At 42.1% G+C, this 17,482-nt stretch overlaps 1 protein-coding gene across 1 annotated transcript in view; it reads left to right on the top strand.

Annotated features, from left to right (window-relative positions):
- Positions 1-17,482, top strand: part of Nup93 (nucleoporin 93) — a gene marked incomplete in the record, with an annotated part of 103,868 nt that overhangs the window by 50,807 nt on the left and 35,579 nt on the right. Inside the window, 2 exon segments of the mRNA XM_008834925.2 lie at positions 6,871-6,933; positions 11,785-11,913. Coding sequence (XP_008833147.2) covers positions 6,871-6,933; positions 11,785-11,913 — 192 coding nt within the window.

Below are 17,482 nucleotides of genomic sequence, written 5' to 3'. Positions count from 1 at the left end.
AAAAATTTATTTAATAACTACTTTTATTAGTAGAAGCATTTCATTACAACAGCATTGACATAGTCAATAACAGTTTTCAGAGCAAAGATGCATCTCTTTCAAAATTGGCTGTAAATTTTTAGGTTCACAGTGCTTTTTTGGTCTTTTTTTTTTGAGATAGGGTCTCCCTGTAGCCCCATCTGTCCTGGAACTAATGCAGCTAACGCTTAGAAATTTGCACCTGTGTCTCTAATCTCTATATATATCTGATTATTACCAGTCACAGTTACTTTCTGAGCTCCTTGGCACCTGAGCATGAATGTAAAGTCATCAGGTAGATTTCAGTGGTAATGTTTCTCATATCTACTAATTAACATGAAGCAAAATTTTATGCTTCTTCCTCAAATATAACTCATTTTTTATTGATTGATTTTTTGTGTGTATTTCATATATAATATCCCAAACAATCTTAATCACTTTTTAAAATTCTATGAATTGTCATAAAAGTTTGATGACTTGATAGGTTCTGACACAGTAGTTTTTGTTTTAAAGGAACGCCAAAGCTTTGCTATTTACTGTCACCTTCCTCCCCGTGTGGTCAAAGGGGATAAATACTCAAGCATAAAACACTCTTTTCTCACCTTGATTTGATTGAACAAGAGAAGTCAGAAAATGTGGGTTGTAAGTGTGAGCTTTGTTGCTTGTGAACTAGGTCATGTTAATGTGGGACCATCACTGTTTCTTAAGTGGGCAGAAGTTTGAGAAAAGCTATATCATATAGCTTACTTGACTTTTAACCTTATATTGTGAATATTATTTGGGGGTTTTTTATGGTTTTTTTTAATTTTTTTTTTTTATCTTTTTGAGACCTGTCTCTCTGTAGTCTTAACTGGCCTGGAACTCTCTTGGTAGACCAGTCTGGTCTTGTACTTACAGAGACCCCCACTGGATTAAAGGCATGCACCACCACACAGGTCAAGGAAATATTTTAAAGTATGATACAGATCATAGTATAGAGAGACAGTTCAGCATTGGGTCCTATTGGTGGCGCATGCCTTTAATCCCAGCACTCGGGAGGCAGAGGCAGACGGCTCTCTGTGAATTCAAGGCTAGCCTGGTCTACATAGTGAGTTCCAGGCCAGCTGGGGCTACAGGGAGACCCTGTCTCAAAAAGAACAAAACAAAACAAAAAAGGGCTAGAATTTTATGTGTGCAATACACAGATGCTTGGCAGGAAGTAGTCACCATACAAGTGTTACTATTAGTACATACCGATCACCCTTAATCCAGAAACTTGAAACCCAGACTACTCAAAACCTGAAACTTTTTGAGTGTTGACATCATGCCAACAAGTAGAAAACTACTCACCTGACCTCATGGAACAGCCCAGCTAGGATGCAGCTGCACTGAAGATAGTCTCTAAAATTGCCTTAAGAAGTTCTCTAAGAAGTAGGATTCTAGGCCAAGTGTGTGTGGCATGTTCCTCTAATCCCAGTGCATCTTGTCCAAAAAGAAGGATTCTCTGGGCTGTAACTTTATTGTCTATAAAGGAGATCAAGAGAACTGGTATCTGAAGAAAAAAATTCAAGGATATTTTGCTTTTTTTTTTGACTCTGTCCTTTTAGAGAGAGGGAAAAAAGTGTTTTTGTTTTCTCCATTTAGAAGTTTTTGTGCTTCTGTTAGTATCTCAGAAATAGTTTGTTGAATCAGTGTGAATTCTGCCTCTGTCTCTTACTGGTTGGAAATCCTTACTCTGATGAGTTAAATACTGTAGTCTCAGTTTTTCACCAGTAAAATGGGTGGGAGGGGTATGGAGAGAGTAGCGTGGTCTTGTCTGTACTTCCATATTGTTGAAGGATTAACTATAATGTCTTTGAATTGCCTAGGGCAGTGTCAGACCCTTAATTGCATCCTGAATGGGAACTATTATGTGTAACAGAAAGCTGGAAACCAAAACCTATTCAAGGAGCCAGTAAAGCGTCTGTTCCAGGCCTTTGGCAGTGAGAAACAAGGGAAAGTTAGGGGCAATCATCTTAACCCCCCAGGCCTGCTGGCATCTCTGACTGGGAGGAGATTGTTGGGCCTTCTCTGTGCAGTGGCCTCTGGGTGGCAGGGAGCCAGCTCACACTTCTTACACCCCAGCCCGACTCCAGAGAACACACATTCTGGTATATCATAAAAGCACCTCTTCATAGTGAGGACAGGTCGGGTAAGAAGAGCCTCACAGGAGAAATAGGGAGGGAGTTCATTGTACTGGGTTTTTTGTTTTGTTTTGTTTTGTTTTGGTGGGGGGACGGTGGGTGGGGGGGAGCTTTTGGCTTTTGAGACAGGTGCTTTGAGACAGGTGCTTTGGTGCTTTGAGACAGTTCTCATTCTGAGGCTCTGGTCTTGAACTTGCAGCAATTCCCCCAAGTGCTGGGATTACGAGCTTGAGCCACAATACCTAGTCCTACCCAGATATTACTTCTACCACCACCTCCTCCTCCTCCTCCTTTTTTTCATTTTCAGGTTTACTCTTTGTTGTTTGTTTTAAATGGTAAAATACATTATTCTCGTCTTTCTCTTTGTTGTTTGTTTTAAATGGTAAAATACATTATTCTTGTCTTTAATTTAGTAGTTCTGTTCCAGCCCCATGTTGCTGTTACCAGAACTGTTAAGAGCCAGAGCCTGGGGAGCTGGAGAGATGCCTCAGTGGTTAAGAGCACTGGCTGTTCTTGCAGAGGACCCAGGTTCAGTTCCCAGCACCCACTTGTTGGCTACCACCTGTCTTATTCCAGTTGCAGGGTATTTAATACCCTCTTCTGGTTTCCGCTGGCATTGCATGCACGTGGCACAATTATATGCATACAGGCAAAACACATAAAATAAATAAATAAAAAGAGGGCTGGAGATATGGCTCAGTGATTAAAAGCACTGGTTATTCTTGCACAGGACCCGAGTTCAGTTCCCAGCACTCATGTGGTGCCTAACACCTGCCTGTTATTCCAGTTCCAGGGATCTGATGCCCTCTTCTGGCCTCCATAGGCATTGCGTGCACGTGGCACAAGAGACTGGGTCCTGTAGGTTAGCCAGCCATAGCCAGCTATCCTCAGTAGGCCAGTTAAAGAAACAAGAGCCCGGTGTGGTGGTGCACGCCTTTAATCCGAGCACTCGGGAGGCAGAGGCAGGCGGATCTCAGTGAGTTCATGGCCAGCCTGGTCTACATAGTGAATTCCAGGACAGCTGGAGCTACAGGGAGACCCTGTCTCAAAAAGACCAAAAAAAAAAAAAGAAAAGAAAAGAAAAGAAACAAGTAAGAATGGAGGGCAGAAAAATTTATTTGCTGTAGCCATATTGGGAAGAGGAACAAAGAAGTCCAGTGACTCCTCCCCAATCTTTGTCCTGACCTGAGGTTTAGGATTAAATAGAGCAAGGCATAAGCATACCTAAGCAGTCCTGGTCAAAGTGTGGGCTTGCCCATCATTGTCTTGGCTCCAGTCTCTCCTGCAAGGTAGTTTGCAAGTTGTCAGAACTGTGTAGTGAAGTCTCTTTTAGGAGGACAAGTTTGCCCTCTGGCTGGCACCAGGCTTCAGTCCCCTCTTTCTCCCATCAAGGGATTCTTGGGGTGGGTGAGGGGGATCTGATTTCTTGACAATAAATAATCTGATAGCCAAAGGGAGAGGCACAAGTGGCTTTAGAATATCTTCATTCCTGTGGGATTATTACATTACTTTTCCTTGATATGTGTGTTCATTGAAAGAAATTAACCATAGTAGTGCAAGCCTTTAATCCCAACACTCAGGACACAGAGGCAGGTGGATCTCTGTGAATTCAAGGCCAGCCCGGTCTACATAGCGAGTTCCAGGCCAGCTGAAGCTACAAGGGAGACCCTATCTCAAAAAGACGAAAACAAAAACCAACCAAAACAAAAAACCACCACTAGGGGGCACACAGATCCCATCATTACTCTGTACTTGTTAGTGTTATTTTAAAGATTCTTTTCAAAAGATAGGTTGCTCCTGTATTATTTTTAAAAATAAAATATGTGAGGCCAGGCATTGTGGCCCATACCTTTAATCCCAGCACTCAGGAGGCAGAGGCAGGTGAATTTCTGTGAGTTCGAGACCAGCCTGATCTGCATAGTGAGTTCCCAAGCCAGCTGGGGCTAACAGGGAGACCCTGCCTCAAAAAGACCCCCCCCCAAAAAAAACAAAAAAACCCAGCATGTGGCACACAGCCCTAGGAATCTCTGTGAGATTGAGGCCAGCTTGGTCCACATAGGGAGACCCTGTCCGAAAAAAGTAACCCATTCTCATGTTTCTTTTTAGAAGGGAATAAAGGATAAAAATTCAGAACGTGTGTGTGTGTGTGTGTGTGTGTGTGTGTGTGTGTGTGTGTGTGTAACTGGCCTCCATATCTGTGGTTCTATATCTAGTAATCATCTAAGTACTGAATGAACATATTCTAGAATAAAAATTGTGTCCCAGCTGTGCGTGGTGGCACATATTGTAAGCCCAGTACTTAGGATGCTGAGACAGGAAAATTGTAAGTTTAGGGCATCCTGGGCTAGAGACATGGGAAGACTGTCTCAAAGGGGAAAAGGGTGTACTGAATATACAGATTTTCTTGTCATCATTGTCTAAATAATATGGCATATAAATTATTACACAGCACTTAACATTGTGTTAGTAACCTACAGGTAGTTTAAACCATGCATAGGATACGTGCAAGTACTGTGTCATTTAGTATAAGGGACTTGTGATATCCTGGAAAGGAGTCTGGAGCCAGTCTCCACTGGATACTGAAAGATGTTTCATAGGCTATTTAGGCTATAAAGAATCCGTTTTTGAGGTACATAATTACTAATGGTCTTTGTTCATATGTGGGTCTTATCTAAAAATCTGACTCTAATTGTACAAATGCTTCATTTAGTTTATTGAGCTTTTAAAAACAGCTTTCCAGTAAGTATTTTAAAAGACAAGTATTTTAATTTTCCATAAATGATATTTGTCTTTCTTACTGCTTTTTTTGAAATTGAGAGCTATGTTTCATGCTGAATATTATTTTGCTTTTAAGTGAATATGTCTGATTATTGCTTTGCATTTGTGTTGCGTAATAAGAGAGATAAGAGAATGTAGGCACAGTTTAAAGCATATAATGTGCTGATCATTTTACTACAAAAGATGAGGGAAGCACAGAAGGAGAGGAGGCAGAATATCAGACTTAACCCAGTACAGCCCCCTTGCCCTTAGTTAAGACAGAAAAGTTAGGCTTTGTCAAGTAGTGGTTTCCCCTTCCCACATCTACCCGTGGTTTCACTTGGCTTCCTATAGCAACAGAACCTGATCTTTGCCTACCCATTGTTCAGAGCATCAATCCATGATAGTAATTGCATTGCTTTGTGTATAAACTGTGGACTAGAACTGCTAATTTTTTAGCCATTGAGGACCTTAAAGAATTCAGGGCTTCGTGAGAAGGCCTATAATCACAGCACTTGGAAGGCAGGGGCAGGAACATTAGGAGTTCAGTCCTCTTCCGCCACATAGTTGAGCTGGAGGCTGCACAGTGATACTGTATCTCAAAAACAAATAATTCATAATAAAGATTTGCTGACTTTTGAATTGAAGGACATAAAAACGGTACAATAAAATCTTCATTAGTATTTAGTTGGCTCTTCTGTGGTAGCTAGAAGTGGGCATGTGGTAACTAGCTACCCCCTTCCAAAAGGACTGTTGCTCTCCTAGCTTTGTGTGCTCTGGGCTCAGGGAGGCTACCACATTATTAAATTGTGACTACAGCCTCACCTCGTTGCCCTATTATCAGTATAGATAGCAGTCTTTGCGTTGAATCCTCAGCTGCCCCCGACTGCCCTGGAAGGTCTTGAGGGAACTGTTTGCTGGCTGATGGTTACTGGTTGCTGGCTGCCCATTCAGCTTGGAGTATGATAGCAGGTGTAGGGGATCATTGGTAGGTATATAAGGGATCTTGGGACTCTATGAAGATTAGTAATATCTTACTCAAATTCCCTGGAACTCACTGTGTACACCAGGCTGACCTTGAATTCACAGAGATCCGCCTGCCTCTGCCTCCCGAGTGCTGAACACCAAATTCTTTTAAAAGGAAAGAATAGCAAAAACATTCTGAAAAGAAAAAAGCAGATCATTTTAGGCATTCATGTTATGGATAGTGGGCTTGACATGCATGTACCATGCCTTTCAGAATATAGATGGATCTGACATGTAGCATAATTTGGATTCTTCCATATTATAACTAAGACCTTGATTTTCATTTATGAACATGTAATATTCGTATTAATTTTTTCTTGCTCCTTTTTGGCCCCCAAACCTCAAGCTATGGAAAAGTAGCTTCACCCTTGTGTGAAAGGCACGGTGTTGCCCTGGAAGCCCACTGTCTTCATGTTTGCCTGTGTATATCTTGTTACTTCTTTCTCCAGACCTCATCTCAAGCACATAAGGAGAGTGAACAGTGGTGAGGCATTCATCCTGGGCCACCTTTCCTTAATGTCACCAGCATATCTAGACTTAATATTAATGATAGAGCCTTGTATTGAGCCTCAGACTAAGAACTTGATTGCATTATCTCATTATTATGGATGAGCCAACTGAGATTTGGAGTTTGGCAGAAGGTCTGCCATAAGTAAATGGAGGTACTAGACTTTTGGGGATTGGGGGAGATGGTGAGGTGACATAGGATTCCATGCAGCCCAAACTTGTCTTAAACTTGCTGTGTAACCAAGAATAGCCTTGAACTCCTGATCCCCCTGCCACCACTTGTGTAGTGTTGGGATTTACAGGCATGCACTGCCATGCCAGCCCTTACCATTTGTTCTGCAGTATACTTCTGATTATTTGAAGGTAACCTTGGTTGTGTCATTTTTCCCCCTTTTCATAGGGCTTTTTGAAGAATGAAAAAGATAATGCCCTGCTATCTGCCATTGAAGAGTCCCGGAAAAGGGTAAGGCAAACAACCCAAAATGAAGACGCATAAAGTCGAGGGGCAGTGCTTGCCACTGAGCTCAGGTCCTGGATGATCTGCTTTGTCACGTAGCATGACTGTACCACATGTTTGTTTTTAATTTAAAAATTTTTTTTACACATTTATTTATTTTATGGGTAGGGAGCATGTGGAGGTCAGAGGACAACTTACTGGATTGTGAAGGATAGAGAACAGTTGCGAGGAGATTACCACGTGGGTTCTGGGGCTCAAACTCAGGGTTGGTGGCAGGCACCCTTACCTACCCACTGACCAGCCCTGTATCACCTTTAGTAGTAATAGTTTCTCAAGGCCTTTAAAAAAAAAAAAGTTTGGTGCTCCAAAGGATGGCAGACAAGTCAGCCAGAGCGGCCATTGTATGTTTGCCTACTTCTACCCCACGAAATGCTCTCAACATGAGATCAACATTGATCGATTTCTATAGCTGTTTCTGGATTCTTCCATCCTGGGGACACATGTTGATTGTTAGAAGGTAAAGCTTCCGTGAGACAGTGGAGTGGAGTCCCAAGCCCTATAAAATGTGCATATTTTGTAAATGCATTCTTGCAAGATGCTCAGATGTCATTTGCTAGCATGTGAGTTATCTCCATGTGTTTCTGACAAGGATCAAAACCTTTCTATAACATTCCAGTTTAGAGTAAGAGATTTCTTAAAGTACTGAGAGGTCTTTGGAGAAGAAGGAGAAAAGGTTAGCTGTTAGGTTGGAACTGGCTTTGAGAGAGTGGCTCCTAAAAGTATCCACCAACCTGCCCACAGTGGATCTCTGCAGAGGGAATTGGATGAAGGAGTGCTGTTTCTGTTTTGGTGTTTATTTACTTTATTGGATATCAAGTGAAATATATTTGTGTAATCTGAAAAATAGTAAAGTGAAAATGCTGCTTCTCTGTGTTGCCTTATTAGAGTACTCCACAAGGGTGAAAATCCTCAACAGGACTGATACAAGCCTGGGCTGTTGAGGAACTTGCCAACTCTAGTTTACAAGAAATGTTCCAAAGATGTTAAGTGACTGATATGGAAATGCCCTAAAATTTCATTAATTACATTACTGGCAATATGTACTTAGCCCTAGAAATGGAGAAATGCGTTTGGTTTAGGTCTGAAAACATTTTTAAAGGATTTTTTGTTCACATTCTTGAGTTTGTCAGCAAAATGAATTCTTCTGCTATAAAGCACCAGTGAAATTAAATTAGAACTCTTCAATGCCTCCAGGCCTTATTAATCCATTCACCCTGCAGAATGTGTTTCTGCAATTGGCAGTCTGCAAACATTGCACCATACTGAGACTAAACGTGCAGCCAGCCAAAACATTTAGTTGACATACCACAGCGCAAAATGTGTGCGTATGTATTTATGAGGGAGGCATTCCAGAGTTGGGAGCCAGCCTGAGAGGAGGCCTCTGACTTGTCTGGACGCTGGGAGATTGCTGCTGAGCAAGAATCATTTTCAAACAAAAATTATTAGAAAACTAGCAGCTTCCCGGCATTTTGGTGGTAATTTCATGTTTGAATAACTTGCCAATATCCTACTGAAATGCCAAGAAAACAAGCTACAAAGCCACAAATGTGTCCTAGCTTCTCCCATTTGATGCATCCCAGCAAAAACAGAGCAACATTATCAGAACATATGCAGTGTTCCTAAAAGCCCACAACAGCTCAGTAAGAATTGAGGGTGACGCCAAAGCGTACTGCCCTCTTCTCTTTAGGATGATGGAGTTCAAGAGCTCCCCACCTGTTCTTAATTCAGTTGCCCAGTTCGATCCCTGCCTTCTTTTCTTAACTATGTTCTAAGGGTACTACTTCCACACATAACAATAACAAGTGATTCAGATTTAATTTGTAATAATTTCCCACTGCTTTGTTATTTTCTATGGTTTAGTTTGCCTTCCTTTTGATTTTTTTTAAGTCTGCAGATTCCTTTCAAACTTCTCCCCTTACTCTTTCCTTAGTTTTCTTCTCTTGTCTGCCTCCCAGCTTGCCTCAGACCCTCACAGCCATTTTCTCTTAGTTCTTAGCTCTGTTGGTTCTTTTCTTTTCTTTAGTTACAATTCTTCAGTGATTCAGAATGGCATAAACAGAATAGGCCACAATTGGGCATTTGGGTAGTTTTCCCTGTGTATTTTTCAACACTGGCTAACTGGCTGACCTGCCCTGCCATCCATTCTGCCTGATTCTCAGTGAAAAGAGAAAAGGAGGAAAAGGCTGTTTTTAAAGTTGATGGTCTTCAGAATACATAGAGAAATGGTAACACTGTGCTACCCTTCTTCCTAATCACTGTGTATGTGTGCATGTGTACCCCCCCATTTTAACACTGTCCCAACACAACACATTTGTAGCAAGAGTGTATTTCATTTTTCTGAAAGTTCCCCACAGCTCATGCATGTGGATATTATCAGTATAAATTATCTGCATTGCAAGAAATAAAATAGGCATTACCGATATGCCCCAGGGCCACTCTTACTCTGTAGATGAGATAGCTTTCTGATAAGTGGACTGAAGCTGATGGGAAGCCTTGTCTGCTGATGACAGAATTGCAGGCTGAGCACAGCCATCTTTGAGTGTATCTAAGTTTTTCATTTCAGCCTTGGAGACTGTTTTGTCCTCTTCCCTTCCTCTCTGATTCCTGCTTCTCTCCCTTCTTCCTTCCTCTGCTTAGCCTCTTTCCACATTTCCGTCCTAGTACCTTTGTTCTGGTAGCTCCGTGCATTGACTCCCTCAGGGAGCAGTGGAGCTGGCAGATTTTTCACTGATGTTGAGTAGACTGGTAGGAACTTGAATCCCAGAAGACTGTTTTTTCTTTTCTTTCTTTTTTTATTTTTATTTTTTTTCCTTTTTTGGTCTTTCTGAGACACAGTCTCCCTGTAGCCCCAGCTGGCCTGGAACTCACTATGTAGACCAGGTTGGCGTTGAACTCACAGAGATCCGCCTGCCTCTGCCTCCTGAGTGCTGGGATTAAAGGTGTGCGCCACCATGCCCAGCTTTTAAAAAAAATTTATTAATTTTTAATGTTTTTGAGTGTATTGCTTGCATGTAGGTGGGCTCACCGGTGTTGTGCAGTGCCCGTGGAGGTCAGAAGAGGGCGTCAGATCCCCTGGAACTGGAGTTAATGGGAGGTATTAGCTGACATGTGGGTACTGGGAATTGAACCTGGGCCCTCTGCAAGAGCAGTTAGTGCTCTTAACTGAAATGCCAAGAAAACAACCTACAAACTGAGCCGTCTCTCCAGCCCCCAAGGCTCTTTTCCTTTTAGTGATTTTCTTCCTGTTACAAAAGTGTTAGTGTTTTTAAGAATAAAATCCCTAAAAGAATCTGTTGTTTTTGTATTGTTAAATCTGAAGATTCCACTGATCTTCTAATCCATTATTTTATGTACTGCAAAGAAAAGATAGTATGACATTCAGTCAGTGGTAATAAGCAGCCTAGTTCTGAGATCTTAAAAAGATAGTTGTCTTATAAGTACATAGAGAGATGCTCATCACCACCAATCATTAAGAAAAATGCAAATCAAAATGGCAGTGAACTACTGTCTGACACTCTTTTAAAAAACAAAACAAAACAGAAAAAGTTAAGTGTTCGTGAGAGCGTGGAAAAATTGGAACCTTTATGTACAATTGATAGGAAAGTAGTGGTATAACCTTTATGGAAACATGTAGGTTCCTCAGAAAACCAAAAATTGGACTACTTTATAATCCCAGCAGTTCTCCATCTGAATATATCCTTAGAAGAACGAAAGCTGGGACTTGAGATTTTTGTACACCCATGTTCTTAGCAGCGTTATATACTAACGGGAGGAAATTCTGTCACATCCTGCAACTTGGATGAACCTTGAGGACTGCTACATGAAAGAAGCCAATCACAGAAGACAAAAAACAGTATGGTTGTACTTCTGTGAGATAATTGTAGGATACTCAGAGACAGGAAGCAGAAGGGTGGGTGCCAGGGCCTAGGCAGAGAAAGAATTGGTGAGTTATTGGTGAATGAGTACACAGCTTTAGTTTTGCAAAAGAGTTCTCAGGATGGATGGTGGTGGTCATTGCACAGCAGCGTGAATGGACTCTGCCACTGAACTGTCCATTTAGAAATGGTAAATCTTGTTTTTCCCAGGATTTAAATTTTTAAAGGTGTCTTCAAATTAGTGAATTGGGTATGTTGTAAGCAGTTGTTGGCAAATTCATTAAAGGATAAATTTTATTTTTTATTTTTATTTTTTAAAATATTTTATCTTTTTAAATATTTTTATTTTATGTGTATGAGTGTATTGCCTACATGTATGTGAGTGCACCTGTGCTGTGCAGTGCTGCGGAGGTCAGAAGGGAGCTTCGGATTCCTCTGGAACTGGAGCTAAGGACAGTTCGTAGCTGCCATGTGAGTGCTGGGAATTGAACCCTGGTCCTCTGCAAGAGCAGTCAGTGCTCTTAACCACTGAGCCATCTCTCCTGACCCTTATTTATTATTTTTATTTTATGTCTATGTATGTATTGCCTGCATGTGTGTAAGTGTACTTGTGCTGTGCAGTGCCCGCGGAGGTCAGAAGAAGGTGTCGGATCCTCTGGAACTGGAGTTAAGGACAGTTGTTAGTTGCCATATGGGTGCTGGGATTCAAACCTGGGTCTTCTGCAAGAACAGCCAGTGTTCTTAACCCCTGAGCCATCGCTCCAGCCCCTAAAGGATAAATTTTAAAGTAGATTGCTTTGGTCTGCTTCCAGAGAATTGTCAGTAGGATGAGGGCTCCCGTTTTGCTGTTCTACTGGGTTTTAAAGGAAACAGCAGTCTGCATTCCTTCATCGGGTCATTGCTCTCTGCTCCTCTCTGACAGACCTTTGCTATGGCAGAGGAGTACCATCGCGAGTCAATGTTGGTCGAGTGGGAGCAAGTGAAACAGCGAATTCTGCACACACTGCTGGCATCAGGAGAGGATGCCCTTGGCTTTACTCAAGAAAGTGAGGTAGGTTGACTCCGATAATCCATTATTAATTAAAATGTAAAGCCAGCGAATGCTTGGCTGCTTGACTTAGTGGTGGTCTGGCACAGCTGGTCACCATTTTCCCCACAAAATCATTTCATCTCTGGACTTTGAGATACCTGGATTTCCTTCAGCATACCTGGCTGCTTCTGTTTGGCATCTTCGTTGAGGTATCACATTCTCAGACCTATAGATAGATGTTTGCATGTCACAGGGCTGGGTCCATGACCTTGCCTTTTTTCCCTTTCAGTTAACTACCATGTTGGTTTATTTGGTTTTATGGATTTAAATGCCATTGACATGCTGAAAGTTCTCAAATTTCACCTGCACCCTAAATCCCATACCTATTGATCTGGTGGCTCTCTTTCATGTCTAATAGTCATTTCAAACTAAATATACCCCCTCAACTGGCCTTCCTTTTGGACAGAGGTCCCCTTACTTATAACAACCGTTCCAGTTTTTCACTTGCCCAAATCAGTGATGGCAAACTGCGTTTTTGTCCTCTAGTGTCTTGTACCCATCTTCACATGCTGATGGATCCAGTTAGCCCTGCCCAGAAGATCCACTCAGAACCCACCTTCTCTGTTAGCTCTCTGCTGAACCACTCTCATCTTACTCAGGTTACTGAGCTAGTGTCCTATCTGGTGGCTTTAATTGTATATCACTTTGTAACAAATATTTTATGGAAGCATGCCTTTAGCTTGGCTGAGTATTTATGGCTTGGTCTTTTGAGGCTGCAGTGAAGGTTTTGAGAAACCCAAGTCCTTTCTGGCTCTTGCTTGGAGACATCAACTCCTTGTCAAATATGCTGATGAGACATGAAAGCCTGTTTCCCCTCACAAGCATTATCTTCTAGTAATAGCCTGTCACCTTGCCTGGTTGACAGCAAGCCACTAAATCTAGCCTACATTTGAGGGGAAAAGACTACAGAGGGCTTGAATACAAGAGCTGATTGGTGAGGCCGTTTAATAGACTGCCTGCCACTCTGGTCTCACTGTTTGCCTTTATACTCCACTGCAGTTTGAACCCAGAAGCCAGAGTGAGCCTCTGAGACAGGTGATTTCTGTTGTTGCTTTGCTTAGAACCCTCTGTTACACTCTTCCTACTTGGAGTGAAAGCAAAAGTCTTCGTGCTGAACTGTGTGGTCTTACTGCCTAAGGTTGTCCTGTTACTCCCTCTGCTCTTGATGCTTTACAGGTTCACTACAGGCAGCTTCTATAGCCCGAGAGACTTGCTGCTACCCAGGTCCTCTCTGCTTCCTGCTGCTTCTGCCCACGTTGCTGTGCCTTCAATAACTACATGGCTATCTCTCTCACTTCCTTCCAGTATTGACACAGAGGCATTTTGGACCTTCTAGGGCCTTGACTTCTGACACAGAAACCAGACTGTTCTCATTCAATACTTCGTCTGTACCTTCTTAATGCTTTGCTTTTAGCACTTGCTGTAGTGTATGCTTTATATCTTATATTGTCTGTTTTGCAGAGCAGATTGTAAATTCCATGGAGTTAAAGATTTTTTTGTTGTTTATTCCTATACATCCAGTGCCTAGACCAGTTTCTGGAACATAGTAGATGCTCAAGGATTATTTGTTGAATGAATAACTTTGTACTAACAGAAGAATCTGAGATGTGTTGAAAAATGTGGTTTTTTAGTGAATATATTACTCTTCATTGCCAAAGTTGATTGGTAGTTGTGCTAAATTGAGATCCACCCCCTTCTTTAATTAAAAAAATAAAGATGATTTCAAGAGTTGGCTCAGCGGTTAAGAGTACTGGTTGTTCTTGCAGAAGACCCGGGTTAGAATCCCAGCACCCACATGGTAACTAACAACCATCTGTAACTGTAACTGTAACTGTATATTCTTATCCCTGTACCTTCAGTTCTAGGGGACCTGACCCCTTCTTCTGTCCTCCACGGGCATTTCATGACATGGGTGCACATAAACACATGCAGGCATTACACTCATACACATAAAATAAAAATAAACAATTTTTTTTTTTTTTTTTGGTCTTATTGAGACCGTCTCCCTATAGCACCAGCTGGCCTGGAACTCACTATATAGACCAGGCTGAAACTCATAGAGATCTGCCTGCCTCTGCCTCCCAAGTGCTGGGATTAAAGGCATGCACCACCATGCCTGGCAATAAAAAATATTTTTAAAAAAGACAATATAGTGCCAGGCGTGGTGGCGCACGCCTTTAATCCTAGCACTCGGGAGGCAGAGGCAGGTGGATCTCTGTGAGTTCAAGGCTAGCCTGGTCTACATAGTGAGTTCCAGGCCAGCTGGGGCTACTGGGAGACCTTGTTTCAAAAAAGACCAAAGAAAAAGACATTATAGTTACATGATTCAAATATCAAATCACCCTGTCTCCAGATATCCTGTCCCCCTTTGTAGTCCATGGGCCTTAATTGTCACTACTTTCACACACGTGTGTCTAGCATTTCTTTGTACAAGTGTGTCAGCAGACTGTATACTCTTACCCTGTACCTTCTTACACAAAATTAGCTGAATGTTCTGTTCTGCATCTTCTTTGTCTCAGTGCATGCTGGAGATCTTTCCTGCAAGAAATTTTAGGGCTGCATCTAGGTCTTGCTTGATTAGCCATGTCTGCTCTTGTGCCTGCTGTGCATTCACCATAAGGTAAGGTAATTTGGAGATAGATGTTTAAAACTTTTATTAAGTCTTTTTCCCAAAATTTGTTTCATGGGTACTTACTAGTCTTTTTTTTAAGACAAGATTTCACTGTGTAGCCCAGGCTATCCTCAAACTTGCAATCTTCTGGCCTCATCATCTCAAGTACTAGATTTATAGGTATATATTCACACATCCACTTAAGGTAGCTACCATCCTTCATGTATTTTGAACTAGAGAAGGAAGTTCAGGCTCAGAGAGGTGTAGCATGCTGGCATGACCCAGAATTGTTGTCCTCTGAGTCCTGGCTGTACTGAAGCCTGGGTCAAGGATGGGTGGAGTGGCAATCTGTGGGCCCTGCAAGGTAATTTTTGATGTACTACATCTGCACATCTGCTCCTGATTTAAAAAACAATTTCTTTGTTCTGTTAGTCCCCAGATAAATAGATGCTGAAATCTGGGTATCTTGGGAAATTGCCCCTTAAGGACCTTGTCCCCTATTTCTTAGACTCAAAGACTTTAGACTGAAAAGAGAGTCTTTGAGAAAGAAGAGCGAATGTATGAGACCCTTGGCCAACCTAATGTTCTCTGAATCTGAGCAAATAATTAGAACGTGGTTTTATAAACTTCATTTTTAAAAAATGGTGTTAATAGGTTGCACTCTGTATAGGGATTTGGAAGTAATTATAAATTGCAAATGACGTGTTTTTCCTTAATTGCTCTTCTCTCAAAAATAGACTATCCCATTCAGTAGGTGCTTCTTCCATGACCTCCAGGCCCCTTGGAGAAACGTTATCTGTGCTTGTCTGTTCTCTGTTGGAACTCTTGGCAGAGCAAATAACATTGCTGTAAGAGTTGGCAGGTGATGCACACAGCCTCTGCAGTTTACCCAGAGAATTGCCATTTTCTAGAAATGTGTGGGAAGGTTTTTTGATTGTTTACCTAGTTTTTTTAATGTATTTTATTCTTTGAGAATTTCATACATGGATACAATGTATTTCTTCGTTGTTTTTTAAATTCTTCATAGTTTATAATCAAGGTAGGGGAAATAGAGTAGCTGACAAAGGCGAACATCCAGCACCCCGTTCTGCTCTGTGGCTCTGTGGCCCACCATTCCAGGATTGCTTTGGTGCCCCACCCACAGTCTCCATTAGCTTTCACCCATGTCTTGTGGGCCCACAGTCTTGCCCCAGGTCTGTAAATGCCCCCTTTCGCATCCATGTGGGTGAGACACTGGGGCCATTCACCACCCCCCTCACTGCTGCTTCTGTCCAAGATGGTGCCAACACTCCTCCCTCTGCTACTAACTCTCCGCAGCTCCCTCTCCATAGCTAACTCTCTGCAGCCAATGCTCCACAGCAGTCCCTGCCCCGCAGAGGAATAAGTGCCCCTCAGGGCACCCTCCACCCATTCCTCTGGCTCTTACAATCTTCCCGCCAATCTTCCACTAAGGTCCCTGAGGGGGTAACAGACGTAGGGCGATCTTTTTTGTTATCATGGTGAGATGGTGACTTGTTGGGCCTCCTAATTATTCATCTTCAAGCCATGGTTATTGATCTATCTCAGTGGTGTTCCTTCTACTATAAAAACAAATGGAAGGAAATAGACACATCTAAACAAACATGAATGTAAATACAAATGCCTAAAGGATATCCCAGTAGGTGTACTATATTCATTAAACAGTATACTTGTAATGGCCTCCCCCGCTAGGGCCTGTAGCCTTCCTCGACACAAGGAGTTGGCCTGGTCTACAGCACCAGATGTATGTTCCACCCCCTAGGAGCTGGCCTTATCCAATTAGAAATTTGTCAGTTGTACATATGTTAGTCATTATTGCACTTGCAGGCATTGCTTGGCATGTCCATAGTGTGCAGCACCCAGGGTCCATTGTTGAGTAGAATCATAGGGGATACTTTCTTCCCCAACCATCTGCATAGCACCTTCTGGTACTGTGAACATCATCCATCCAGTGGCATGGAGTGTTTGGCTTAGTCTCAGCTCCATCTTTTCTTTGCCTCCTGCACTCACATTATGCAGTGTCTTCAGCAGCATGGCCTTACCGACCTTTCTAGTGTACAGCCGTCATTAGTGGCAATAGCTTTGGTGAATTTGAGGAACTCTAGGATCTCTCTGTGACCAGCAGCTCATTGGGGGGCAACCCACCCTTGGGACTGTAGATTTTCTTAGCAGTTGTATAGTTTGGGAGCCTCTGTTTTTATCTTACCCAACCATAAAATTCCCAAGAATCTTAAATCTATAGATGGCCTTTGTTTCTTCAGGTATCTTTCAAATGGGTTTCACATCTGTAAAACACTCAAAGGAAAGTTAACATCATATATTAAATCAATCATAGACAAGGTCTAACACCTTAGAAAGGTTTTATACATTCATATTAGATCTAACATAGCATGGAAAGGTTTGATCCATTTGTATTAACTATTTTCTCCATAGATCTTTGTTAGGTACCATAGCATGGGTAAGAGGCATTCATTTGGTTAGTTCTTTACTATCTTTAGTTATCCCTTGGGAGTCATTCTGCATTCTAGGGATCCTGCATGGAGTCTCTTTGTATTCCTTTATTTTTGATATGCTTACAGGTGTTGGCTGCAGTTGCCTGACCCTGCACCAGACTAAGGAGGCAGGGGGTTTCCCTTGTCCCTGTTGCACCTGTTGGTTCCCTGAGTCCGGCAGGCCCTGGATCTGCCTCCTGATTGTAGCCTTATCTGTCATCTCTCCATTGACCATATCTGGCTGCTGGGGGAGACCTTGGTGGGAAAAACTGCTTCCATCCGTAGCATAGCCTTTATCAGGAGAGAAATGCACTTTATTTAATTTTGGGGGGCCCTTAACCACCCTGGAAAAGTTTTATCCTTTGAATGCCTTTTGTAAACTGTTGTTCTGGGTTTGTTCTTGTTGGTG

This window comes from Nannospalax galili, unplaced genomic scaffold, assembly GCF_000622305.1.
Source record: "Nannospalax galili isolate Female #2095 unplaced genomic scaffold, S.galili_v1.0 scaffold957, whole genome shotgun sequence".
Classification (NCBI taxonomy): domain Eukaryota; kingdom Metazoa; phylum Chordata; class Mammalia; order Rodentia; family Spalacidae; genus Nannospalax; species Nannospalax galili.
Note: the sequence above shows the minus strand (reverse complement) of the source record. Positions and strands in the feature narration are given on the sequence as shown.